General features: G+C 39.6%; 1 protein-coding gene across 1 annotated transcript in view; it reads right to left on the bottom strand.

Moving 5' to 3' along the window:
* The window catches only part of LOC149563779 (phototropin-2-like), a 411,881-nt gene that overhangs the window by 302,927 nt on the left and 81,619 nt on the right, over positions 1–27,335 (bottom strand). The window contains exons 9-10 of the mRNA XM_089826907.1: positions 24,629–24,678; positions 24,396–24,500 (exon numbers count right to left, since the gene is read on the bottom strand). Coding sequence (XP_089683033.1) covers positions 24,396–24,500; positions 24,629–24,678 — 155 coding nt within the window. The remainder of the gene's footprint in view (positions 1–24,395; positions 24,501–24,628; positions 24,679–27,335) is intronic.

Genomic DNA, 27,335 nt, shown 5'->3' with positions numbered 1-27,335 from the left:
TTGACAGTGACATCACCATCTATTCCCTCACAATCATCTAGGCATATCTCATCCGTCATTGGTACTAATGGGAGCCCTATTGAGTCTAGAGGGAAAGAGAAAGACGAGTAGTAGTGAGAAGGGCTCGGTGGAAAGTATGTTTAATGTACTGGCAAAGGAAAAGTGTGAGGCATCCATTGGTAGATTCTTTGTTGTTAATGGCATCCCATATAGTGCAGCCCGTTCCACTTATTATAAACAAATGGTGAAGGATATTTTGAGCATGAATTCCTCATTTGTACCCCCTGGTGAGCATAAGCTACGAACCACCATCCTAGATGAAGAGTACTCAAAGGTTGCTTTGTTATTTGAGGATATGAAATGCACTTGGGTTAGAATGGGCTGCTCTATTGTGATGGATGGGTGGACCGATGTTAGACATCGGCCACTCATCAAATATCATTGTCACATCCCCTATTGATTCTTATTTTTTGAAAGCCGTAGATTGCTCAAGAAAGAAGAAGGATACAGAATTCTAGTTCACCATTTTGAGAGATGTCATAGAGGAGATTGGGTCATCTAGTGTTGTACAAGTTATCACAAATTCTGCACCTGTGTGCAAATTAGCTAGTTTGATGATAGAGGCTGCTTATAGGCACATCTTTTGGACCCCCTATTGTGTCCATTCCCTGCATCAAAGAACATAGGGAAGATTGAATGGGTGAAACAGGCAGTGCTAAAAGCTAGAGAAGTGCAAATGTTTATTTGCAATCACCACACTTCACTTGCTCTATTCAAGTCCTTCTCTAAGGAGTTCTTCAAACCAGCCGAGACAAGGTATGTCAATTTTAATTATAGTTTACTTTTAGTTTGTTTTAACTTTAAGTTAATTAAAAAAATTATTTATAAGTTTACTTACATGTGATGCTTTTAGTTTTAAATTTTAATCATTAATGTTTAAGTTTAAATTTTTAATTTATTAATATTTTAATTTATAATTGTTGCTATAGGTATTGCACATATTTTATCTTGATGGAGAGGATGATTGAAGTGTATGAGGCCCTTCAATTGATGGTGGTGAATCCAAAGTGGGGACGATGGTCTAATTCTAAATCCTCTGAAGGAAAAGTGGTGAGGCAAAGGATCCTTGATGAGAGTTGGTGGTCCACAATGAAGTAAGTTGCTGATTCTTAAATTTACTATTAGTATTTTGCTTTCTGATTTTCCCACTAATAGTCTTAAAATTCTTAAAATTTTTATTTTTATTTTTATTTTTATTTTTATTTTTGTTTGCATCTTGCAGATATATTTGCTCTGTACTAGCACCCATTTTAGATGTCATTAGATATGCTGATACGAACGTTCCTAGTTTGGGAGAGATCTATGAGACTATTGATAGCATGTTGGGGAAGACGAAGAGAATTGTTGCAGCCAAGGATCCTACATTGGAGTTTTATGAGGAGCATATTAGGCCTATTGTGATGCGGAGGTGGAACATTATGAATACCCTGCTTCATATGGCAGCCTTTGCTCTAAATCCCAAATGGTATGCACAATTGGGTGGAAGGGGCCTCCCATGTGATGATCCTAAGGTTTTGGATGGCTTCACAAGAGCAATTGATAAAATGTATTCAACTCAAGATGCCTCTACTCTTTGTGCATAGTTCCTTGACTTCATCAACCTTCGTGGCCCAAACTTGGATAAGCCACAAGCAAGGTTGGATAGAGTTGTTTTGGCACAGAAAGATCATATTGGATGGTGGACCTGGCATGGGAGAGATACACCTGAGTTAAAAATACTTGCCAGTCACCTCCTTGCACAAGTTGCTAGTTCCTCAGCTGCAGAGAGGAATTGGTCCACATATTCATATATCCACTCTATCAAGAGGAATAGACTTACCTCTAAAAGAGTAGAGAAGCTAGTGATAGTGCATCATGCTCTTCGACTTGCTGTTTGTCAAACTCCAGAGTATAAGTAGACACCAACTTTGCAATGAGATGTTGAGCCTGAGGATGTGGCCCAAATAGATGAGGATGACACAACACCGGGATTGGTTGGGGTTCCATTAGATGAGATTACGCTTCTTGTGGAGGATGATAGTGAGGACTCTGATTTTGATGCCATGGCAGTAGAGGCAAAATAGAAGCAGCCATCTGCTTCATTTTTATATGTTTTATTTTTTATGTTAAACATGAACATGATTATGATAAATTGATACTCATTACTTTATGGCAGCCCTCTACCCTTTGGGCCTATAGCTTTGGGCATATTTTGATTTTGATTTTCAGATTTATCATGCTTATCATTATGACAATATGATATTGACAATTGTTAATGTTCATTGGTCAGTGTTCACTGATATTGATATGCATTTTGACAATTGGGTACTAAAATCGGATATTATTTCCTAGATGGCATTCAAATGTTGTATGTTATGGTTCTATAATGTTTAAATGACATACTTTGTGCTTAGTTTCATATGAATGACATGTATATTTGCAAATTTCAACGTATATTCTAAAATTTCCCTACATATATATATAGCCGTCCCCATTTGCCGTCAAATGAAATCACTACAGAAGTTGAAAACCACATACCTTGGAAAACTGAGACCGAAATCAAAGGAGTGATGCTTCTGCAACCACTCGAGTTAGTCTACAAATACGTTATAACAATTTCATATGATGACTAACATCTAAAAACCGCTATCTCAAAATCAAATGATAACTTCAACTAAATACCACTATATTTAAATTAGGGCATCACTTACCACTATATCAATTAGGGCATCATTTACCATCGGTTCATTTAGGGCTTCTGATATCGCTATATCACTTAGGGCTCCCACTACCTCGGATTCAATTTAGGGCTTCCACGACAAGGAAATTCAATTTAGGGCTTCCGTGACCACGGATTCAATTTAGGGCTTCCGCGACAACAAAATTCAATTTAGGGCTTCAAATTCCTTTCCTTCTGATTGCTTAACTATAACAGTAATTCAAGGTTAAAAATATACTTATATTTGATATGAAAAACAATCCACAATTCTATAACGGTAACAATAAATTAACTCAATTTAATCTTATCTCCACATAACTAAAAATGATAATACTTGTTTTCGCAAATCCGACATCTTGAGAGAGGTGAAACATTGTCAAGGGCTTAACCACCCAACCTCGGACCACAACATATCCCCACACGATCTCTAATGAGAAAGGCCCTCCCTACCCAAAATAGACAAAAGTCATCTTGCCATCCACTGGGCTTCCTGATAATTAACTCACCACATGACTTGGCAGCAGGAGGTCACATTAATAGGGAAGTGCATGAGCTTTTAACTAATTCATATTAAATGATAAATATTGAAATATCATAACTGATACTAGTTCATAATATTGATGGTTCCTTACTCACACCTCATCACCCATCTTCTTGGCTACACAACCGAGTGAGTTCCAGGTATTTGGAGTTCTCAAAGCAGACAACTCAATCAATTATTCAAGAAGATTACATACAATGATCATTTCACATTCTACGGTTATGTTCTTTAAAGATCTCAAAATAGACAAAATTCTTCCTGAGTGAAACATGCATAAGTTATGGAAATGTTTTATGTATTAAGTTTATGAATATTGATGTCAGCCTCATTTTGCCGGTTCTCTTCACCTCCTCACCCTATTTAGGCCTCCAAGCCGGTGATTCCCAGGTGTTTTCAGATTAAAGATCATAATGATATTTTGCAACTTCTTCACCACATACTGGCATCTTCGCCTGGTGAATTCCTTGGAGTTCTGGTTTCAATACCTCATTCTCAGTTAAATATATCTTAGGATGTATCTGATTCCAAATTGGGTTGAAATACTTTCTTATCATGGATCCAAAGATAATTTCAAAATAGCTCTACATATTCGGACACATATATAAGAAAGAATAAGAACAGACTTTATAATATCAATGTCATATCAAATTTGGAAGTATTCAGGTTTAAACACCTTTATCTAAGTATACAGAATTGTTCTTGTTTAATCCCAATTTCAAGTTATTAGAGTTGACAGATTTTCAAGAAAAATTCAGAAAGTTGCATATTCGGATATCATATAAAAGAAAATATCAGACTTGATTAGGAAATATTGCTATGGCAGCCAATTGATCTTAAGGTGGTCATACTGAATATAAAAAGATTTTAGTCAACTACAATCATTGTCTTGCATTACAATTAATTTAGAGGCAGGTTGAAAAGGAAAATGAAGGGCTTCAATCTCAGATCGTAGTCACTACATATAATAATGACACCCTTGTATTGTAAGTTGAAGAACATGTACGTCTGCTACAGGAATGATTACTTATGTATTAACAATTATGATGGAATGGAAATCATTTTTAATGCGATATAAATCCTTACATGACACAGCTTGGTTACTGAGTAGTGTGGGCGTTTGGGAAGACCTCCAATCCGCAGCAAGTTTATTCAGCCGTATGCAAGATTATACCCGTTGTTGCCTCTACAAATAAATTGATTGCTAGCTAGGGGAATTCGGAAGAAATGGCTTGGAAGCCTAGAGCAATAATGGACGCCAACACTAGGAATAAGAGTGTCGAGTTACGCTTGAAGGTTTCATATTAAAGATATGAGCCAGACCTTACAGCTACCATTAGTTACAAGAAAACCATTCAAATTTCACTCAAATCGGTTTTTAAAATAAAGTTGAAAATAATTATACAATTCAATTTGTCAAAAATTAAATCGATCTCCTTGCCAAATGTTATCGTTAAAAAGCAAGGAATATTAAACCGGAAAGAATAGAGTTGGAATGTTATAATTCAAGAATTATAATAATTGAAATGTTATTATAATTTGAACGCTATTAAAATCTTATATGAACAAGCAAAATTACTTTATTAATTATTAAATTGCAATAGTGCTAAATGATTTTGCATTTAAATGTACATAATAAATAATTATTAAAAACAATATAACGAAAGATAAATTAAAATCCTTTGAGATACATTTTATATTTTAACTAAATTATTTTAATTAAATTATTTATTAAATAACTCATGCGGGTCCCGCAAATGTATTCTATTCCAAGTCGCTAGGTCCTCTACCTGTCTGTCCAATGATGGTGATGCTCTACCTGATTCTTTTCTGACAATGCTTACACCCCTTCGACAAGCTCCCTACTAGGAATTTCTCCGTAATTAAATTATAAATTATTTAATCATAAATAATCATAACAGTTAATCTTTCATCTTAATTCTATGAATTCGCGATTAACGATCAACTAACATGTCATCTTCACTTGAAATCATAACGACCAACTATCTTACCATTTCGCCAGATTATATCAAATTAAACTGCCAACTGACATCTGTTTACCGTACAGGTAAAGTAAATGAACGCATACAGAAAGTAAAAGTAACAGCAGAACAGTAGCATAATATTCGCAATAGTAAGTGAATGATGATTTACAATGATCCCAGATGGGATATAAATACTACTGCCGAACCTTCCCGAAGGAGTCTGTCGGCCACAATTATTCTATCCGTTACAACCCATTTACCGCCAGACCGTCGGCTAAAGAAACACCGCCGGACCGTCGGCTACAGAAACGCCGCCGGACCGTCGGCTAACACCATCCCCCCCAAAAAACAGTCGTCTCCTGACGACTCACAAAATTAGGAGACAACTTACATACTACAGAAAGAACTAGAGACAAGGGGGCGTCCCAGAAGTGTGTTGCTGGCGACGTAACTCATACACCTGCTCTGTCCTGATACGGAGATCTGTCTGGATCTGAGAGTTCACTTCGATGGCCTCCTTTAGAAGAAGTGCCGCGTCCATGGCCTGCGTCCTGGCTAACTGCATCTCATACTTAGCCGCATCCTTATCTCGAACCGCTGCCACCATACTTTTCTTAGCCAAGTCCTTCTCCTGCACCGCGGCTGCCAAATCTGCCAGTAGTGCTGTCCGCTCTGTGGCCCATGCTGCCTGCTGGGCGGTCAAGTCGGTGGCTAGTTTCTGTCTAGCCTCAGTTTCAGCTGCCAATGACTGCTCTGCTGCGACTCTGTTCGCCTCCGCACGCTAACGACCGTAGAAAACATCTTTGTACAGTCCCACAATCTCATGCGCTAGTTTCATCATAGGAGTGTCAATGGGTCCCAATTCCGGCTCCGTGGCCCAATCTGTCAGCATCTCCTTTGTCTCCGTTGCCGGCCAGCCCCTATCTATAAAGCAAGTCTCGAATCGCCGAGGACAAATCCCACGGATATATGCTCTGATCAAGTGTCATTCCCTCCGCCGAGTCAGGGCCTGAATTGCCACATCGTGGCCCTTCTTTAATGCAGATTTTATAGTCCTGAGGTAATCCCGACACCTGTCTTCATCTGACCCATAGTCCTCCTTGGCAAAAGCCTCCAATGACCATTCAGCATCACTGTGTCCCCCCTCGCCGGTGGGAGCCATGCCCACATTCGGTGCTGCCGTCTGTGTTGTTGGCGCAACCACGGCATGTGGCATTCCCTCCTCCTGAGGCTGAGGCTGGGGTACCGCCGGCCATGTTTCGAAACGCCCAGGAGACTGAATGGAGGGACCCCGCTTCGCCGGAGTGAGTCGGAACTGCTGCCTCAGAAACTCACTAGCTCTATCCATCACCTCCAATTGTTGCGCCCACGCAGGCTCCATATTCATCTTCTGTACTGACTGGGCTGACTCGGCCTCTGCTAAAAAAGATGATGAAATGGTGACCACTGCGTCACAATCAATGACCTCCAACCGAACCTGCGGCTCAGACTGTGGTAGTGGTGGCTCTGCGACAGTGACATTCGTTGGCACAGCTGAAACCACTTCTGCTACAGCCATCAGCAGTGGCTCGGCAACTATCTATGGGACGGTATCCAGTACTGCGTGCGGAACCCCCTCAGCCACTGTCCGTGGGACATCTGCCTCCACTGGAGGAGTCATAAGAACTGGGGCATGGCGCTGACCAAAGGCCGGAATGACCGTAGAAGAGGTAGTCAAGTGCGCTGAGGTTGACAGCTAAGGCGGGGTAAAGAATGTAGGCCCACCTCCTGCTGTCTCTCCGTCAACTTCAGCCGATGTGCTCTCCTCTTCTTCCCCAGATTCAGCCCCGTCACTCATTGAAGTGCCCTCCCTCCCGCTATCTGTTAGCCGACTGGATGGTGTTAGCCGACTGGATGGTGTTAGCCGACTGGATGGTTCCGGCAGTATTTTGCATTTTGTAGCCGACGGTTCGGCGGTGTTCCTGTAGCCGACGGTCCGGCGGTGTTCCTGTAGCCGACGGTCCGACGATGTTTCTGTAGCCGACGGTCCGGCGATGTTCATGTAGCCGACGGTCCGGCGGTGTTTCTATAGCCGACGGTCCGGCGGTAAATAGTTTGTAACGGATAGAACAATTGTGGCCGACAGACCCCTTCGGGAAGGTTCGGCAGTAGTATTTATATCCCGTCTGGGATCATTGTAAATCATCATTCACTTACTATTGCGAATATTATGCCACTGTTTTGCTGTTACTTTCTGTATGCGTTCATTTACTTTACCTGTACGGTAAACATTTGGCGCCATTGCCTTATGAATCTGGAAGGTGGGAGGAATGAAGATTAATGCCAAATCAGCTTAACAAGGATCGAAATAAGGCGAAGGGAAAAGATGGAATCCGTATTGCGCAAGAGAATTTAATTCTACCACAGCAAGCCGAACGCCGACGAAGATTTCAGAGGATTGTCGACGGAAACCGAAGTGCGGAAGAATTGTTGGAGGAGACTCGTCAGCGGGTGGAATTGGTGGAAGAAGCACGGGAGGAGTTCTTGAATTTGTGTTCGCCGAGGGAAGAAAATTCAGACGGGAGAGCATCAACTCGCACGGCTCGTAGTGCCGACGGAGCAGCACGAGCGTGGAGTGACCTCTTCGTCCAGGATAGACTTCCGCGGGAAACAATTTCGGAGGATCCTCCGTCTTCACCAAGGGTTGCAGCTGTTGACACCTCCGGTGTAGGAGACCAGTCCGCCGGTGTGGGAGTACAGACTGTCGGTGTCGGAGTGCCGACCATTGTAGGAGTGCAGACCTCCAGAGTTATGGCGGGATCCAAAGAAAAATTACCAAAATTTGAAGGCGATGGTACAGCCGACCCCCTCCGACATTGTAAGACATGTGAGACGATCTGGCGGGCAAATGGAATCACAGATGCCGACGAATGGACCAGGCAATTCCCGAAAACCCTACGGGGTGTCGCGATTGATTGGTTTTTGGATATGGATCCGCAGAAGCTGGATACATGGGATAACATTAAAAAGGAGTTCTTGGCGGAATTTAAACTCTTGTGGGATGATAATGAAATTGTAGAGGAAATTTTCAATACCAAGCAAGGGAAGCACGAAACTGTTCGTGTCTATGCCTGGAGATTGAAAGACTTAATAAACAAAATGGAAAGCAAGCTAGCGGACGGATTGCAGAAAAGGTGGTTTGTGGACGGCCTACGCTCGAAATTGCAGAGGAAAATGAAAATTGTGCCACCGTCATCATATGTCGATGCTTACAACAGAGCCCTCGATCTTGAAAGTGAACAGAAGACAAAGAAGAAGAAAACTAGCTCCTCTGATTCTGATGACGACGAGCCTGCCGGAGATGATAGTAGCGACGACGAAAGCAGCAGCAAGAAGGTTCGTGCCCTACAGAAGGATATGGTTCGCATGATGAAGGAATTTAAAAACATGCAAAAGGAGCCAAAAGGCAGCGAGCTGTGGTGCACGGAGTGTAAGACAGATGGGCATACTAAAGGATCGTGTCCGAAGAACCAATTCTGCGACATCTGTCAGATTATGGGACACTCGACAAAGGACTGCCCCTTTAACATGAAGACAAGAGGATCTCCGCAGGTGTTTCTCACACAAGAGGCTTCCCCGTCGGGTAGTAGCGGAAACACGAATACTGCCGGTGCTACATCCGGAGGATACAGGAATAATAACAGAGGGCAAAATAATAACAATAATAACAATAATAATGGGAGCCGAAGTCGAACTCAGTATGATGCAAACGGACGGCCGATCGTTCAATGCCGAGCGTGTAATTTATGGGGTCATTTTGCGCGGGATTGTATAGCGGCAAACACACCGAAATTATTATGCAGATGGTGTGGACCCAGCGATCACGAAGATTCCAAGTGTCCAAAGGCTGGAGTAAACTTGATCACTGTTGGCACGGATGTAGAGGAGGTTCTGGCAATTACACGGAGGCAAGCGGAGGAAAAGAGAAAAGTGGGAGAAGCACAGGCGGACATTGCAAAGGCATCGTCGGCGGGGACATCTCAGTTGAAGGATATCACCGGCACCTTGGCAAGGAACTTTGCAGAACAAAACATTGTACGACAGATCTTACAAACGGAGATACCGGTCAAGATAAGTGACCTCCTTCTCACAATGCCCCAGATACGGACGGCCATTCTGAATCATACACCGTTTCCGAAAGCAACGGAGGACATAGGAAGGGACAGTAGGGACATCTCTAGGTGATGATTTCAAGGTTGCCATGTCACTAGTAGACTTTTGTGGTCTTAAATTGAGAAATAGACCAAGAAACAATCAATGGGGAGTGCAAAATCAAGACTTGGAGTGTAAGGTGGAAAAACTAACCTTACCATCATTTCATGGAAGTAACAAAGGTACGGCTAGAGCTTGGGTTTAGAAGCTCGACACATATTTGCAGCTCAATCCTATGTTGGAAACAGAGGCTATCCAGTACACCACACTCCATTTGGAAGGTGAAGCACATGAATGGTGGTACCATGGACTTGTCACCTTGGGGCATGCCAACATTACTTCATATTTGGAATTCACCCAAAGGCTCATTGACAGGTTTGATCGTAAGGATCCTGAACTCCACTTTAGGGAGTTAGCACAACTCAAGCAGACTAATTCAGTGGATGCTTACATCACAGAGTTTCAACAATTGGCAGTTATGGTGATAGATATTTCAGAACAATGGTTGGTTATGCTCTTCATTGAGGGATCGACAGAGCCTCTTCGTGGTTGGGTTAAGGCCTTCAAACTAGATTCTCTCCAAGATGCTATCATGAAGACTAGAGACATGGAATATTCTACATCTAGCATTAGGGCTCCTAGCAAGCCTTTCACATCCCATAAGGATAAGGGGAAGAAGCCATTGTAGGAAAAAAGTAATAAGGAGAGCTTTGATGAAGCCTATAGACAGGAGTGTCGGCTTAAGGGGATTTGCTATCATTGCAAGGAGAAATGGTCTAGTGGACCCCAGTGCCTAGGGAAAGGCAAGGCTCACTTAATTGAGGTGATATTAGATGATGAGAGCAGTTCTGAGGAAGAGGAACCTAAAAGGGAAGACAATAACGGTTCAAATGGGAAAAATCATGATGAGATCATTGCTTCTATCTCCAGTGCTCCTAAGTTCAACTCTTTCAAAGTTTGTGGGGTCCTACAAGGTCATTAGATAGCAGTATTGATTGACAGTGGAGCTACTCATAACTTCATTGATGCATCATTGGTGAACAAGCGACAAATTCCTCTAGAGGATTTTGAGGGATTTAGTGTGATGGTGGCTGATGGGCATAAGATAGCTTGTACTCAGTGGATTCCACAGTTGTCTATTATGATGGGCAACCACACAGTGACAGATGATTTCTATGTGGTTGACTTGGGTGATATCCATGACATATATGGGGTCCAATGGTTGCAGTCATTAGGGAAGTACTCACAGAACTTCCAAACCATGGAACTCAAGTTCAAAGATGCTAATGGGTGTAGAGTGGTGCTTAGAGGTATGGCATCTAAAGCACCTAAGATTGTTTCAGCTAGACGTATGGAGATTATTTTCAGGCACGATGACATAGTTTGGGCAGCAGAGTGTGTGATCACTCCTAAGGAAACTACAAATTCAAGACAGCCAGTCCACATTGACATCAAGGAGCTATTGGGCAAACATGACAAGGTTTTTGGTGAGATACCCCCAGGGAGGCCACCGGACAGAGGCTTTGAGCATACTATTGAGTTGGAAGAAGGGGCCAAGCCAGTGATTACTACCCCTTATCGCCATCCTAAGAAATTTAAGGATGAGATAGAGAAAGCAATCAAGGAATTGCTTGATATGGGACACATTCATCCTAGCTCCAGCCCTTTCACTTCTTTAGTGGTCTTGGTGAAGAAGAAAGATAGGACCATGAGAATGTGTATAGATTACCAAGCCCTTGATAAGAAAACAATCAAGAACAGGTACTCGATACCCAGGATCGATGAGTTATTGGATGAGTTACATGGGGCAGTATATTTCTCAAAGATTGAACTTCGATTAGGTTACCATCAGATTAGAGTGAGGGAACAAGGTGTGCACAAGACTGTTTTCCGATGCCACTATGGGCACTATGAGTTCTTGGTGATGCCATTTGGATTAACTAATGCACCTACCACATTCTAGTCTTGGATGAATCATATCTTCAACAAACAGTTGCGTAAGTTCCTCTTGGTATTCTTTGATGATTTCCTCATATACAATAAAACTTGGGAAGAACACTTGCAGCAGCTTGATGAGATCCTTACCATCATGGAGGAGCAGTCCTTGTACGCCAAGGCTTCGAAATGTGAGTTCAGCCTTAGAGAGATTCTTTATTTGGAACATGTGATCAATGCAGAGGGTGTCCAAGTGCACCAAGAGAAAATACAGGCTATTCTAGATTGGCCCACACCATGGTCACTTACAGAGCTACGGGGCTTCTTCAGACTGTGCAGTTACTACAAGCATTTTGTTAAGGGATTCTCACAGTTGGGGGCACCTTTGACAGATTTGACCAAGAAGGGTGCATTTTGTTGGACAACAGAGGCGCAACGAGCTTTTGATAAGCTCAAGGAGGTGATGAGCAGTTGTCCAGTGTTGGCACTTCATGATTTCACGCAGTCTTTCATTCTAGAGTGTGACGCTTTAGGGGAAGGTATTGGTGCAGTATTGATGCAAAATCGACACCCTATTGCCTTTGAGAGCCGTAAGTTGAGGGGAGCTAAGAGACTATACTCCATCTATGATAAGGAGATGCTCACCAATATGCATGCCTTGGCGAAGTTTAGACAGTATCTAGTTGAGGGAAAATTTGTGGTGAGAACAGATCATAACAATCTCTTATACTACTTAGAGTAGAAGGACTTGAATGAGAGACAACAGAAGTGGGTTAGCAAGATACAGGCATATGATTTCGACATAGAGTATGTTAAGGGGAAGAAGAACATTGTTGCAGATGCCCTCTCCAAGAGGCCTTCAGCTTGCTCACTCTCTGAGAATTCGGCAGATTGGAAATCCATCTTACTAGTGGAGTACTCGAAGAATACATTTGCTTGTGAGTTGATGGATGGATTGATTCAGGATGACAGGTACAGGATAGTTGATGATGTGATTTATTACAAGGATAGGATCTACCTGGTACTAGAATCAAAATTGAAGGAGAAAATACTACAATCTTGCCATGATACACCCCTAGCAGGCCATCAGGGCTACTTCAAAACTTATAAACAAATTAGAGAGAGGTTTTCATGGAAAGGCCTCAAGGATGAGGTGTTGAAGCATGTGAAGGAATGCGTGACTTGCTAGCAGAATAAATTCGAGCATACACATCCAGCTGAGTTACTTCAGCCTTTGCCCATTCCTGAGTGGAACTGGGAGAGCATTTTGATGGACTTCATCACAGGCCTACCCAAGGTACAGGGAAGAGACAGCATCTTTGTTGTGGTAGACTGGCTCACAAAATACGCATATTTCTTTGCTATTCCGATAGAGTACAGGGCTTCACAGGTGGCTAAGCTATTTTTCAGGGAGATCTTTAGATTGCATGGGCTACCTAAAAACATAGTCAGCGACAGGGATAATAGGTTTATGAGTGCTTTTTGGCAGGAGCTGTTTAGACTGACAGGTACTGAGTTGACACCCAGTACCAGTTATCACCCTCAAACTGATGGGCAAACAAAAATTGTTAATAAGTGGGTTGAGGGGTGCTTGTGTAATTATGTGGCAGGACAACAGCGGGCTTGGATCAAGTGGTTGCATTTAGGAGAGTATTGTTACAATACCACACACCATATGTCCATTGGAATGAGTCCTTTCAGAGCCTTGTACGGGTATAATGCACCTTCATTCGTGGAGATGGCCTTTGGTGAGAGTAGGGCACCTAAAGAAAAAGATTGGATTCAGGAAAGCCAAGATATATTGAAGGCACTCAAGGATAATCTAGTAATGGCACAGAATCAGCAAAAGACTTATGCAGATAAACACAGGGTTGAGCGCAGCTTTGAGATTGGTGATATGGTATATCTATGATGGCATCCCTATAGACAGTCCTCTCTTAAAAAGAGTGGAGCAGAGAAACTAAGACCAAGGTTCTACAGTCCATACAGGGTTACCAGGAGGATTGGGGAGGTAGCATATGAGTTAGAGCTGCCTGCGAGCAGCAAGATTCATAATGTATTTCATGTTTTATGCCTCAAGAAGGCATTAGGTCAGCAGGTTATGTCTTCCACGGATCTTCCACCACTTGATGAGGAGGGACATTTGGTCTTGGTGCCTGAAGAGATCATTGATGTCAGAGAGAGGAAATTGCGGAACAAAGTGATTAAGGAGTACTTGGTAAGATGGAAGGATCTGCCTGCAGAGGACGCCACATGGGAGAATGAGCAAATTTTACAGCACCCAAGTTTGCCATTGCTTGAGGACAAGCAATTTCGAGAAGGGAGGACTGTAATGTCCCATTTTTGACAGGCACCAGCTACTTATTTTATTTTAGCCTTTATTTTCCCCGGAGGCTAAAAAGGAAGAAATAAGGGGGAAAAGATATATTAAATTAATTACTTATAAGGTTACTAAACAATGAAATATTAAAAAGTAACTTTATATTTAATTGATTTACTATTAAAGTGACTAACATAATAAAATATCAAAAAGTCACTTAAAAGAATAAAGTGTTGATTCCTCTAGAAGCTTCTTGGAATTGCTTGTGAAATCTTTATAAGGAGCCTTTGGGGGGTCATTTTACACATCTTGAGTTACATATTCATCTATTGTGCTAAGAGCCTTAGTGCTTGCATACTTGCCTGAGGGTTTGAAGACTCTAAGGTGCCAATTTCGGTTGTGAGATATCAACACTAGTTGGGAGTGGAAGAATTGGTATTCAGCCAATTCATTTGTGATTAATTGGAAGATAATATTCAGTGATTTTTGTTCAGCCTGTGCATCTAATTTTTGAAATCAGTTGGCAAGGAGAAAGGTTTCAATTTTCGTAGCGGATCCGAAAAAGAAAAGTGAAAAAGCTGAGCCGAAAAGTCAATCCAAAAAAGCAGATTTGAAAAAGCAATCCGAAAAAGCAAAGTGAAAAAGCAGAGCCAAAAAAGCAGTCTGAAAAAGAAGATCCGAAAAAGCAGTCTGAAAAAGCAAATCCGAAAAAAGAAAAGCCAAAAAGCATGTCATCTCAGCTACTTATTCCAGGTTCTTTTGGTATTTACATTTGGCAATTGTAGATGGATACATTTGACAAGTAATATATGTCTTTTTGTTACCAAAGTATTCAATCATTGTAAACATTGAAGTATTGAAGGGAAATCAACTTAATTCAATTGTTCAATTTGTGTGCCAAATGTTTGTAAAAACGTCTCATTGCATAGTCATTCATAGGATGCATGCCTAGTGTTTGTGAAAATACCTCTTGGCTGTAGGTGTGCATTTTACATCAGAATTTCATGTACTTGCATTTGGAAAATAATAATAAAAAGTTGCATATCACTTTGATTTCCAATTAGTTATTTTGCAATCATTAGTATTCATCAATATCATTGGCATTCAAAAATCATAGCAAAACAACAAACATCAGCAAACTAAGGTTGCAAGGGAAGTGTTTGACAAAACTCCTAAGGTAGAAAAATAGGGATAAAATTTCAAAAATTGTCAAGGCACTTTACACATTGGGAGTTTTCGTTCCCAAAGACAAATTGATTATCTACAGACCGCTTGGCTCCACAAATACTCAAGAAGAAATCATCAATCATCAATATCAAATCTGTCTTGCCTCAATAATGAGACCTCAAGGTCTATTTATGCTTTTTTTTCCTCTAGAGGTCGGCCTCAATAAAATAATATTATCTATTTTTTTTACTTCTAGAAGATTCCAATATTTTTTTAATTTTTGCACTTTATAAAATATTAAAATATTATATTATTAATAAAGTGCATCTCAACATGAAATTATAAAATAAGGTTTCCATAAATAGAAACAATAATGATATATGATGGAAGACCTTACTCCAACCAAAAACTGAGCCAAGTAATCATCGAATGACTACCAGATGACTCTCTCACCATGCCTCATTAGCCTATGAGAGCCGTTAATAGGCTAATCCTACTGATATGCCATTGTCAACTAGAAGGGGACATTACAATACCCTTATGTAATCCAATAATTTTCCTCCTTAGTTAGAACGAGTCAAAGTTGGTTGACTTGCTCCCACTTTTTCCTCATTTTTCTCAACTCCTTTGCCTATATAAAGGAGTCCCCCCTCATTGTAAATATCATCATTATTTTATATGCAAGAGAGCTCTAGAGAAATTGTGCAAGGATAACTTTCATTGTGTAGTACTATTTTGAAAGAAAAGTGAATACAAAGAAGTAATTGAAGCAGAACTTTGATTGAGTACAATTGTTACTTATGCAAGTTAAAAGCTTTGATAGTGATTTGCATTTGTTATCTTTGATTCATGTTTTTAACTGTTCTTGATAATAGAGTATAAAGAGGTAGGAAGCAATTGGAGCCGAAGCTTTGACTAGGAGTGCTTGTGGAGGTATATAAACTAGGAGCTTTGATTGTAGCATGTATTTCTTTCTTAATTCACAAAAATAGTTAGAATTCTTTACTTCTGGAAGTCCTCGTGCCCCCATAGTAAAGGTCATTCTTATAGCATAGATTAAGACCCAACTTAGTGCCAAATTAGTACGCTTTTAGCTAACCTTTGAGTTAGTGTTAGTTTATCGGTATCACTATTTATAACTCTAGATAGAAATGTAGTTAGAGGTATCATCTTGCCCATTACTCGCTCTGTGGGTAAGTGGATTCTTTTCTAAAACCTAAGATGAAAGAATATTGGTAATACCCTTTCAAATATCTCAACTTCTTGCTTACCTTGAGTTGATCCAAGGAACAATGAGAAGGGGGGGCCTTCCCTTTAAGGTGGGTGAGACTTTGTCTCACACGCTGTGGCTAGTCAACCTATTTTGCAACTCGATTTTACCCAGAACTATCGGTTGCAAAATATCTACCAAATAGTCACAACAGAAATACAATCAAGATCAATGTCTGTAGTGGTCATTGTCCCTTCTTCAGATGAGGGTTTTAGTTTGCCTGCATGGTTGGGTAAGATCACTATAAAAAGAAGAAAGGTTATTGTACCTCCAAACAATCTTCCTATCAAGAAAAATATATATAAATCTTCAAAAGATAAATTGTTTCAAGGACTGTGGGGGAATTCCAAAAAAACTAAGTATGCAAAGATTGCTAAACCTTTGGTAGACAAACTAGATGAAGAACTTACTGTTCAGATTACAAGTTCACAATAATTGAACTTGGTAAACAATCACGGCTGAGTTGTCTGCAGGATGCTCAAGATGCACTAGCTAATGTGTCAAAAAGCAACCGTGAGCTATGGGAGAAGAAGAATTAGCTTAAGCAAGAAGTTACTCATCTCAACGATGTCATTCGTCAGCAGTCTTCACAACATGCAGTCGCCACATCTCAAACACCTTGAGAAAAACGGATAATTGAAGCAGCAAAGACTTGGTTTGGAGAGGTTGTCTCTGAAGGAGTTCAAGCTATTAAGGATGTAGTCAAATTTCTAGAACATATTTGAGGTGTAGAAGAAATGAATACCTAATTGCTTCTTTGAATCAAGAAGCCAATACCTTGGAAGAAATCTTGGGTGATTGGAATCAAATAGCTAATGCTGATTTGAACAACATGGTTGCATGTGAAAACATTCCATCTTCAAAAATGTTTTACAAATGTAAGAAGAGACACAAAAACTTCTGATAAAGTTGTAGGCAGCCTTAGAAGACTGTTAATCAATTGAAATAGAGATCATGTGTATTTTGGAGCCAAGGGGATGTAATGTCCTTACAGAACATGACAACCTAGTCACATAGGAGGAGATGACTTCAAAGTAAATGCTGATCTTGATTATGAAGAATTTGGATTGCGCACGATGAACAGATTTGCTACATACAAATCAATAGCAAAACACCTATCGGATTATCTTTCACCAAATTACAAGGTTGTGAAATCAGCCTAGGCTGATACAGTAAGAATTGAAGCCATATCAAAGACAATAGAAATCTCAGATCTTCTTGTAGTATGTGATTGCATCACCAAGTACAAGGCCCTTCAAAACAATCCCTAGGATTGTTTTAACTTTCTTCCATCTTGTCCTTTCTTTAGTTTTCATATTTGTAGATTGGAGATAATGAATTGCATGAAATTATGCAATTACATGTAATTCAATTGCATATCCTTTATGATATGTAATCCAATAATTTCTCTTGCAATCTTACAATGTCAGGAAGAGTTCGTGATCACTCATGGCTCCCATTGTAGTTGACTCCACGAACTTCTGGTGTGGGTGTGTTCAATGGTTTGTTCTAGTCTGTCTGCCTGTTGTGGTTCTGTGGGTTTCATCGCTGGAATTTTACAGGGTGTCTGCAACCTAGTTATCATGGGTTTCGGGTTGTGCTTACCGCCTGATATTGGTCACTAGTTATGATCCACGGGTTGTGCTTGTCGCCTAACCATGGTCACCGAGTGTGATCATCGGGTTGTGCTTGCCGCCTAACCTTGGTCACCGAGTGTGGACTGGCTTTCGTCTATAGTGTATGGGTGTTTGTCGTGGGTACATTCTCTTATGTATGTTTCGTCGTGGATGTTCTGCCGTGGGTGCATTCTCTTGTGTATGTTTTGCCATGGGTGCATTCTCCTACCACTTGCCTCCTTTCTCAGATCCTTTTGTAATGTGTTTCCTGTTTGTGTAGAAGTTCCTCTGCCGGGGTTGTGCAAGTGTTCTTTTTGCATTTGGCTGCAGTTGTATGTTCTGTCTAGTTATGGTAGACAGTGTTGATTCAAGGTCAACTCATGGCCAGCCACTCCTCACTTACCAGAGGTTTTGTGACAAGATTTCCAAGCTAGAAATAGACAATTTACAGCTAAGAGAGCAGGTTACCTCCCTAACTGATACCATTTCTGAACTTAAGAGTGCCACAACCTCTAATGTGGCTCGGTTCCAAAATTTCTCAAATACTTTCACTACTGAGATAGCAGGACTGCAAACTAGTATCAGCTCTATTATTTCACAACTGGAGGGTCTTGATGCCATCAAAGAACAACAATCCATCATAGCAGCTAAGCACTCCTCTCTTGTATCTAAAACTGAACTAAAAGTCAAGCCTTGGGCCTCTCTTTGTAGTAACACAAATTCTCAACCTTTGGCTAGTATTGATAAGATTGAGGATGAGAGGGTGAGATGGGTTCATGAGCTCAACTTGCGGGTTTGTGGACTTCCCTCTACTCATGATCCTCTCGCAACTAAACGCACTTTCCTTTGTGATCAACTTGGCCTTACTGACATCACGTTCGAAAGGTGCTAGGTTGGACATAGTGACGTCCTATTTATCAGATTATTTTCACTTGCAGACAGGCTTCGGGCTCTCTGTGCTAAGAGGAAGCTATTTTTCTCTTCCTTCCAAGATCTTCTTAGATGAAGATCTCACAAAGGCTTAGGTTGCAAAGCTCAAACATGCTCGCAGTATTCTTGCAGAAGTGAGACGAGCTGGTAAATGGGCAATTATCAGAAATCTGAAAGTAGTTATTAGAGATTTCCCCCCCCAGTGGGTGGGATGAGAGGAAGGCCCCCAAGGCCTAAATGACGGTTCCACCAACAATGGGACAAGAGGGAGACCCCCACTTGCTCCCTTCTTGTTAACTGCTGGAACAATAATGGATCTTTATGGTCATTACCTAGTCTTCTACATGATGTTGTGGGATCCACAAATATTCTTGTCATATCTGAGACTCATGAGAGTCTTGTGATTCCTCTTTCAGGTGTTACCGATTTTCAGTGGTTATCCATTTGTAGAGAGGAGGTTCGTGTTTCTGGTGGGGTACGGGACTCGGGTTGTGTAGCTTGTTTGATTAAGGAAGATATTTTCAGTAGCACTTCTATTGTACACTCGAACACGTTTGCCAAATTTTTGTAGGTCTACATTGACCATATGTGTCACCATCAAAGAGATCTTTATTTGGCTGCTTGCTACTTTCCACCGGCTTCCTCTCACTATGCTATTCATGTTACCGATGATGAAGATCTTTTTATCGATCCTTGCGAGACTATTTCACAATTTGCTGCTCTAGGGGACATTATTATTCTCGGGGATTTCAATGCGAGAACCAGAGTCCTACAAACTCCACTTTATGATCTTAGTTTGGATTCCATATGCTCCACTAAAATTGATCCAACTTCTTTAGGGCTTCAGAGGTATTTTGAGGATGCTCTTGGGTCGTTATCCGTATATGGTAGACATTTGTTGCGGCTTTGTGAGTCTTCTAGCTTTGTGATCTTGAACGGCCTCTACTACTTCCCTGGCTCTAAGTTCTAAGCTTGTTGACCTCATTGTGGTGGTGCTATTGTCGTGGATTATGTTATTTCCTGTCCCTCCATGCCTTGCATTCGCAGTTTCACCATCTTACGCCTTCCTCTGGCAGACCATGCTCTCTTGAGTATTCATTTTCGCCTCTCCCCTCTTCTTTTGCCCCCTCTCATGTTGCCTCATCATTCATCTTTCACTGCTTGCTCGCCCATTCGCTTTCATTTTCTCAATGGTGATTGTGAGCTTTTTTCCACTCATCTTTTGAGACTCCTCAACCCATTGTGCTTCTCGAACTCGTGCGAGGCCGCCTCCATGTTTGACTTGCTTGCGTCGACTATCCTTAAGTTTGCCACCCTTCCATTCCCCATCGTCCTCCTTTGCCCCTTCGCAACAAACGTCGTAATACCTGCCCTATGAACCAATGGTTTGATTCAGACTACAAATCATTCCATCGTTTTATGCGTTCTTCTTTTGAGGCTCGCTCCACTAATCTTGCCTATATTCACTCGTCTTATCTCCACTTTCTTCGGAGTAAGAAGCATAACTTTGCTGCTAAGTGCAAATCTCTTTGCGCCATGCTAATCTGCAATCCCTAGCTCTTTTGGCACACTCTTTTCACCCATAATTCTCCTCCACCCTCGACTTTCGCTCTCTTACCTTGCACACCATTGCTCTTTATAACATTCTTGGGCAACCTTCCATGCACCCCTCTTCGCCTCCTTTCGCTCGCCTTTTCACCCCCTCCCACATATGAGGCAATTAGATCCATGAAGTGTAGTAGAGCTGCTGACGAGGAGGGTTTCCAGGCTGAGCTTTTCAAGTTTGGTGCCTCAATTCTAAGCCCCTATCTTTCTATTCTTTTCAATAGAGTGATTCACACTGGATTTCTGACCTCTTGGTCCAAGCATCTGATTTATCCCATTCAAAAAATTGACCCTGTCTCGGATCCAGGGAACTACAAAACTATCATGATTGGCCACACTTTTGCCAAACTGTATGCAACAGTCCTTAATGCTATGCTTTTTGTAGAGCTAGACAGGAAAGGTTGTAGGGCTAGAGGGCAGGCTGGTTTTCGGGCTAATTATTAGACTATGAATCACATCTTCACCCTACGAGCTATTATTGAGGAGACCAGACACAGATCAGAGAAGAATTATTGTTGCTTTTTTGATTTTCACAAAGCTTTTGATTTTGTTCTTAGGGTGGCTCTATTTGAGAGACTTAGAGAGGTTGGTATTTCTGAGATCTTACATACCGCTATTACGAGACTGTATAAGACTATGGTTGGTAGATTCAGGACTCTTGAGGGCTTCTCAGATCCAATCCATAGCACCATTGGGGTTAAGCAGGAATGTCCTCTCTCTCCTACTTTGTTTGGGTTATATATTGATGAGCTTGAGGACTTCCTCCTGAAGTCTTCCGTCCCTAGGGATGGATGTTATCTTCATCAGACAAGTTACAGAGACTTCTTAATAGCTTGGCTTCATTTTGTGATTAGCGACAACTTGTGGTTAACTTGGGTAAGACTCAGGTCATGGTCTTTAATTACTTAAAGAACTCTCATCTTCACTTCATTTTTTAGGGTCAGGAGATTGAGATCACTTCATCCTACACTTATCTGGGGGTTATGTTTTTTGGTCCATGTTTTAGTATGAGACCAACCATTCAGCCCAAAGTTAATAAGGGTATGGGTTCTCTTGCTTTGCTTGAGATATAGTGTTTCAGACATCACTTCCAGGATACCTCATCCAGGCTATCTCTCTTAGACTCTCTTGTGCAGCCGACTGTTCTTTATGGATCTGTGGTTTGGGGCCCTTCTCTTCTTAGCTCAGATTGGGCCTCGATAGAGTGGGTTCAAACTTTGTTCTTGAGGCACATCATTAGATTTCATAGGTTCACTCCTCACAGTGTCATTTTGGTTGAGTTTGGTGCTCATTCTTTCAGTCTCGTGGCCATCTTTGATTTGGTTTCGTTCCTCCATCACCTTCATGGATTTGTGGATAATGCTGGGGACCGTGACCGATACTCCTATTTAGCTTATTGTTTGTCTGTTTCTACTGCAAATGCTGAGTTTGGTTCTCATGCTCGCTATTGGTATGCATAGGATTCTTTGTTGGGTTAGATTGGGATTGACATTAATCGTCTCCCCCCTTTTTAGTTCTCGTTGGATGCCCCTGCTCATCTTCTCCCCTTTCAACAGGAGTTGAATGAGCACGTTACATTGCTACTACCTGGGTTAACCCTTCTAGCGGGTTATGCCAACAAATGTCCTTTTATGCGAAGCACTTTTTGGAGATTTCTGATGGGATTATTGTCTGTCCTAGCTACCTTTCCCACCGATGGTCTCACGCCCTATGGATTTCCTTAAGTTCTTTCACAGTTGGTTCTCACCATCTTCAGGCTCAAACTGATCATCATATTGATAGTGGGGAGCGGATTTGTATGCTCTGTACTTTAGGGGAGGTGGAGACTAAGGCTCATTTCCTTTTTCGATGCCTTATATACTATGAGATTAGAGGGAGATTCTTTTTTCTATTCCAAGAATGCTTCTCTCTATGACTTTTTCAACTATTATGATCAGAAATGTCTTGAACTTTATCTTCGCGAGGCCACTATGCTCCGTAGTAGCACGATCCAGCCACTGCCTCCACACCGGCACTCCTCTACTCAGCTCATTACTACCTTTTTACACCATTATCTCCTTTGCATGGTGTGAAAAGGCCTTCTAACTCTATTAGATCTACCAGGCTTTCCAGATGTGTTAGATCCTGTTCAAGTTATTTGCACTAGCGACACTCCTCCACGAGTGGCCAGAGATAGTATAGTGCGGCTACACATCGGCATGCATATCATTCAGTGACTGATTTCTTTTTGACTAAGAATGACTCCTACTCTCTCTTAGTGTTCTCTCTCTCTCTCTCTTTATTTGTTGTTGTTGCTTTGGTTTTTATCATTTATTTTTGGACACCTTTGTGTGTTCCTGCTAGTGTCTGCCTCACTATTGTAATCTTTCAGTCCCATAGACCTCATTTGGTCTTTTGTTGAACATTAATATCATTGTCTTGTCTTATCTTATCTTGCCTAATTAGACCAGGACAAAATTGGTTGAGTTGCTCCCACTTTTTTCTCCACTTTTCTCTCAACTCCTTTGCCTATATAAAGTAGTGTCCTCTCATTGTAAAAATCATATTTTATTGTATGCAAGAAAACTCTAAAGAGATTGTGCAAGCATAACTTTGATTGTGTGGTACTATTTTGGATGAAAAGTGAATACAAAGAAACAATTGGAGCTAAACTTTGATTGAGTGCAATTGTGATTAGTGCAAATTGGAAGCTTTGATTGTAATTTGTGTTTGTCTTCTTTTATTCATGCTATTGTTGTTTGATCTAAATAATTGAGCATAAAAGAGTTATAAAATAGTCAGATTCAAAGCTTTGACTAGAAGTGACTGTGATAATACATAGACTAGAAACTTTGATTGTAGCTTGTATTACTTTCCTAATTCACAAAAATAGTTAGAACTCTCTACTTTTGGATGTCTTTGAGCCTTAGTAGTAAATATTAGATTAAAACCGGACTTAGAGCCAAACCTGTATGCTTTCAACTAGCCTTTGAGTTAGTGTTGGTTTATCGGTATCTCTATTTCCAGCTTTAGATAGAAGTGTAGTTAAAAATTTCATCTTGCCCATTACTCACCCTAGAAGTAAGTGGTTCCTTTCTTAAAAGTTAAGAGGAAAGAATATTGATAATTACCCTTTCAAAATCTTTTAATTACTTGCTTACTTTGAGTTGATCCAAGAAACAATGAGAAGGGGAGCCTTCCCTTTAAGGTAGGAGAGACTTTGTCTAATACGCTATGGCTGATCATCCTACTTTGCCGTAGGATTTTCACAAAACTGTTAGTTGCATAATATCCACCCAACAATAACACACCTGGATTAGTTAGTTATTTGCATGGTTCCAATAGGATAAAGACTTAATTATCTGTTTATTAAGTTTTTTCTTGTTTTCAAAATAGATATGGACTCTATGCAAAGGATTTTGACACCATATGGTTCTTCTTTGATATATTGATATATTTATACTCCAATGGTTAATAAAGTTTGTGTTGAATTTCAATTACATTTTGTGTTTTCATTCCATGATTCAACATGATCACGAAGATGACCATTAAATCACATCAATTTGTAACAATCTAGAGCTTTGTATTGTTGATATATTTATTTTAGTGATGTACTCTTGTTTTAAAATGAAAATGATTTTCTAAAATATGTTGTTATAAAGAAGCAATGGTATCCATCATCTACTATATTGAAGCAGTATTAGCCTAGTTTGTTGGAAGGATTTGAAATTGTTTTTGACTTTTCATGAAGTGAACCATAACTTCTTATTTTTAACAATATATAACCTATTCCACCAAATAATGAAGCAAACACATGTACAAAACTACAATCATTAACAATGGAGGCACAAATTTTAGTAAAGCAATGATGGACCATCCTTTTTAATATAATTTGTAGATGTACATGTATCCAAATTGCACAAATATCCTTTTAAGATACATCAAACCTTCAAATTGAATAAGAAAAATATGATTGATTAAAAGATTATAATGAACAAGTACAAATGATGAATTGCAGAATCATGATTTTAGCATTTATAATATTTCAAGAATCTATAACCTGTACAATTTATACCTAAAACTAACACTAAAAGGCATTACCAACTTTGCACTTTCTAGTTCTGTTTTCTCTGAAAGGCGATTACGCAATGGTTCCACATGTTCACTTCCATCAAGTTGCACTCCGATGAAATATTGCAGCTCTCCCTTCAGTATAAGAAAATTTTGAAAATTTAATTAGTAGAAAGCATAGGTATATGCATAAAGGAGCAAACTAAACTAAGTGAGCTCATGGTTTCACAAAAATAAAAAATGAAATACATCTTTCAAATTACCTTTTGATCACGCATAGGTTGTAAGTGGAATAAATTCCAAAACTTTTTACCTGTGTATGTGAACAATTTGATTGAAATCAATATCGATGCAAGAAGTTAATGCAGTTAAATTGTATAATGTCTACAAAACAAAGCATACAAATCAAAGTTATCTAAATGGCCTGCTATGTTACTACCATTCTTTCCTTGGACTCATTTTTCGGCAGTTATAAAAACAAGGTGGCAGTTGGGGAAAAAGTTTTAGGAGAAAATTTGTAATATGGAGCTCACTTTGTTAAGAGGAATAATTTCCTAACCTAATATGGAGTTCACTTTGTTAAGAGGAATAATTTCCTCACCTGTGTTCGTAATATGAAACTACATTAGTTGTTAATATAATTTTAGGTTTAATTTGGAATTTAAATTGACTATATCTCTGATTTTTTATTTTCTATGTTGATTCTTAACTTTTTTTGGTTCCATGCATACTTGGTATTACTTACTTCAATTATCTCGAAATTCTCATATCATTTGCCATTTGTTTCTCATTCTGATGAATGATCATGGAGTGTGATCCACAATATTAATGCAGAAATTCAATTTAGTTTTCTCCAAAGGCTCTTCAATTTAATCTCATGGACTAGGAAAGATTGACTATTATTATTGGTGCAAAGAATGACCCTAAACTATGCAATTAAGGATTATAAATAATGAAAGAGTAAAAATGTGGAAAACCTAAGTTTTTGTGTATTGATCAATCTCATACGGTTGACGAATACTTTTGAAGTATTACCTAGGTACTTATAAGATGGATATTTATATTCTCAACGAGTGTTCCAATGTCCTGCATTTGTCACCACAAAGTGTATGTAACAATACGAAATTTTTTCAACTTAGTTTCACATTTCTTTGAGTTAGTTCATTATCTAATTGGATAACATTGATCAATCAATCGACTCCAATTATTATAATGGATTTTTTTACTGAAGGCTTCGTCAAGTCTCTTCAGTTTTTCTGTTTGTTGAGCCTATGCTTGATTTTTGAAGCCTTCATTGTCCTTTTCTTCGTTTTTGAGTGTGTTTGTTAGCTTTTGGTCTTTTGTCTTTGCTCAAATCATTGCTTTCATTTTTCCCTTCACTAATCTATCTTTGGGCTTAATCAGAGTTGGCAATCAAAAGATACGATCATTTTAGTGCCCAAAAGGTGGACTCTCTAGGTGCAACTGCATAGTTTAAAATATCATGTTATATTTTAAAATTGACATTCACTTTATGTTATGTTTTTAAGTTACTTTATCACTTAAATTTATCATTTAAGTAACTATAGTGAATTTTATGTTATATTTTCATATTTAGTTGTTTTTTAAACTTTTCACTTAAGTGACTATATTAAGTATTAACTATATAGTTTGATTTATTTTTGAGTTTTAATTCAAAACATCTTAGTAAATATTACTTTTTGAATGATATTTGCACATTTTATATTAATTATATAGTGTAAAAATTATTTATGTCCGAATTTAGTAATATTTCTTCAAAACTTTATTAAACTTGCGCTTAATTGGTCATTTAAGTTGTACGAACATGTCTTTTAACTCATTTTCATGTAAAATATGCAAAGGCTCCTAGAGAATATGTTTTGAACTAAAGGCATCCAAATGCTTAAACTTAAAATATGCAATGGAACTCCTAGAGTAAACTTATGCATATGCAAGTTTTTAAAATATACAATCACCTCTGCAGAGTGTGTTTTGCACTAGAAGACTTATTCGTCCACAAGTTTTTAAAATATGCAATGCTCCTCTAAGAGTGTGTTTTGCATCTTGAGGGCATAAAGCATATTTTTAAAACTTGTCAACACCCTCCAAGAATGTGTTTTACATGGCAAGTCATATTACGTATTTTTAAATATGTAATAGCACTCCAAGAGTGTGTTTTAAACCAAATACATGTTTTATTTAAAACATACAAACACCTCTAGAGAGTGTGTTTTGCATTAGAAAGACAAATGACATTTTTAAAACATGTATTGCCTCTCCAAGAGTATGTTTAGACTCTCAACCCATGCATTTCCATCTTGAGTCCACATTTTGCTTCCAAGAGCAAAAATGTCCATGCTTGTCCCCTTAAAGAACACGTTTTTGGTGATTTCATCCAGATTTGACCATGAGGTGTCTTGAAATCTCTTCCTCAAGAGGCTTTTTTGCATTTCCATGCATTCTCTTTGCAAAAACAGTGGATTCCTTGCAAATCATGGTGCATTTTATGGCATTTTGAAACCACGTTTTCACAAAAAATCCACTTTTTGGCAATTTTGATCACATTTTTGGTAAGAGAGGAGGCATTTTGGCATTTTGATCCATATCCTTGCTATTGAGAAACATGTTTTTGCATTCCAAGGGTAAAAAAAATTCATGCAATGCTCCAAGTGACCATGTTTTTGATAAAAACGGGTTTTCCTTGAACATTTTGCCAAAAACGACCCATGCATTGGTGATAGTTGACCACATTTTTAGGCATATCCATGAAATACAACTTTTCATTGCTCATTTTGAATTCATCATTGCAAGGTTGAAGAGATCAAAGTTTGTTTTGAGAATTTTTCAAAGTTGGAGATTCTTTCTTGTAATGTCCCCATTTTTGGCTGACCTCGTGTAGCGTGCCGAATTTGCCTATCCTCGACTCTCATAGGAAAATGGTGTGGAGAGAGAGTCAATTCTGCGGATCAG

Source organism: Cupressus sempervirens, chromosome 4 (assembly GCF_028749045.1).
Source record: "Cupressus sempervirens isolate cs-2001-9-10 chromosome 4, ASM2874904v1, whole genome shotgun sequence".
In the NCBI taxonomy this organism is placed as follows: domain Eukaryota; kingdom Viridiplantae; phylum Streptophyta; class Pinopsida; order Cupressales; family Cupressaceae; genus Cupressus; species Cupressus sempervirens.
This window is presented reverse-complemented; position numbering and strand designations above follow the sequence as displayed.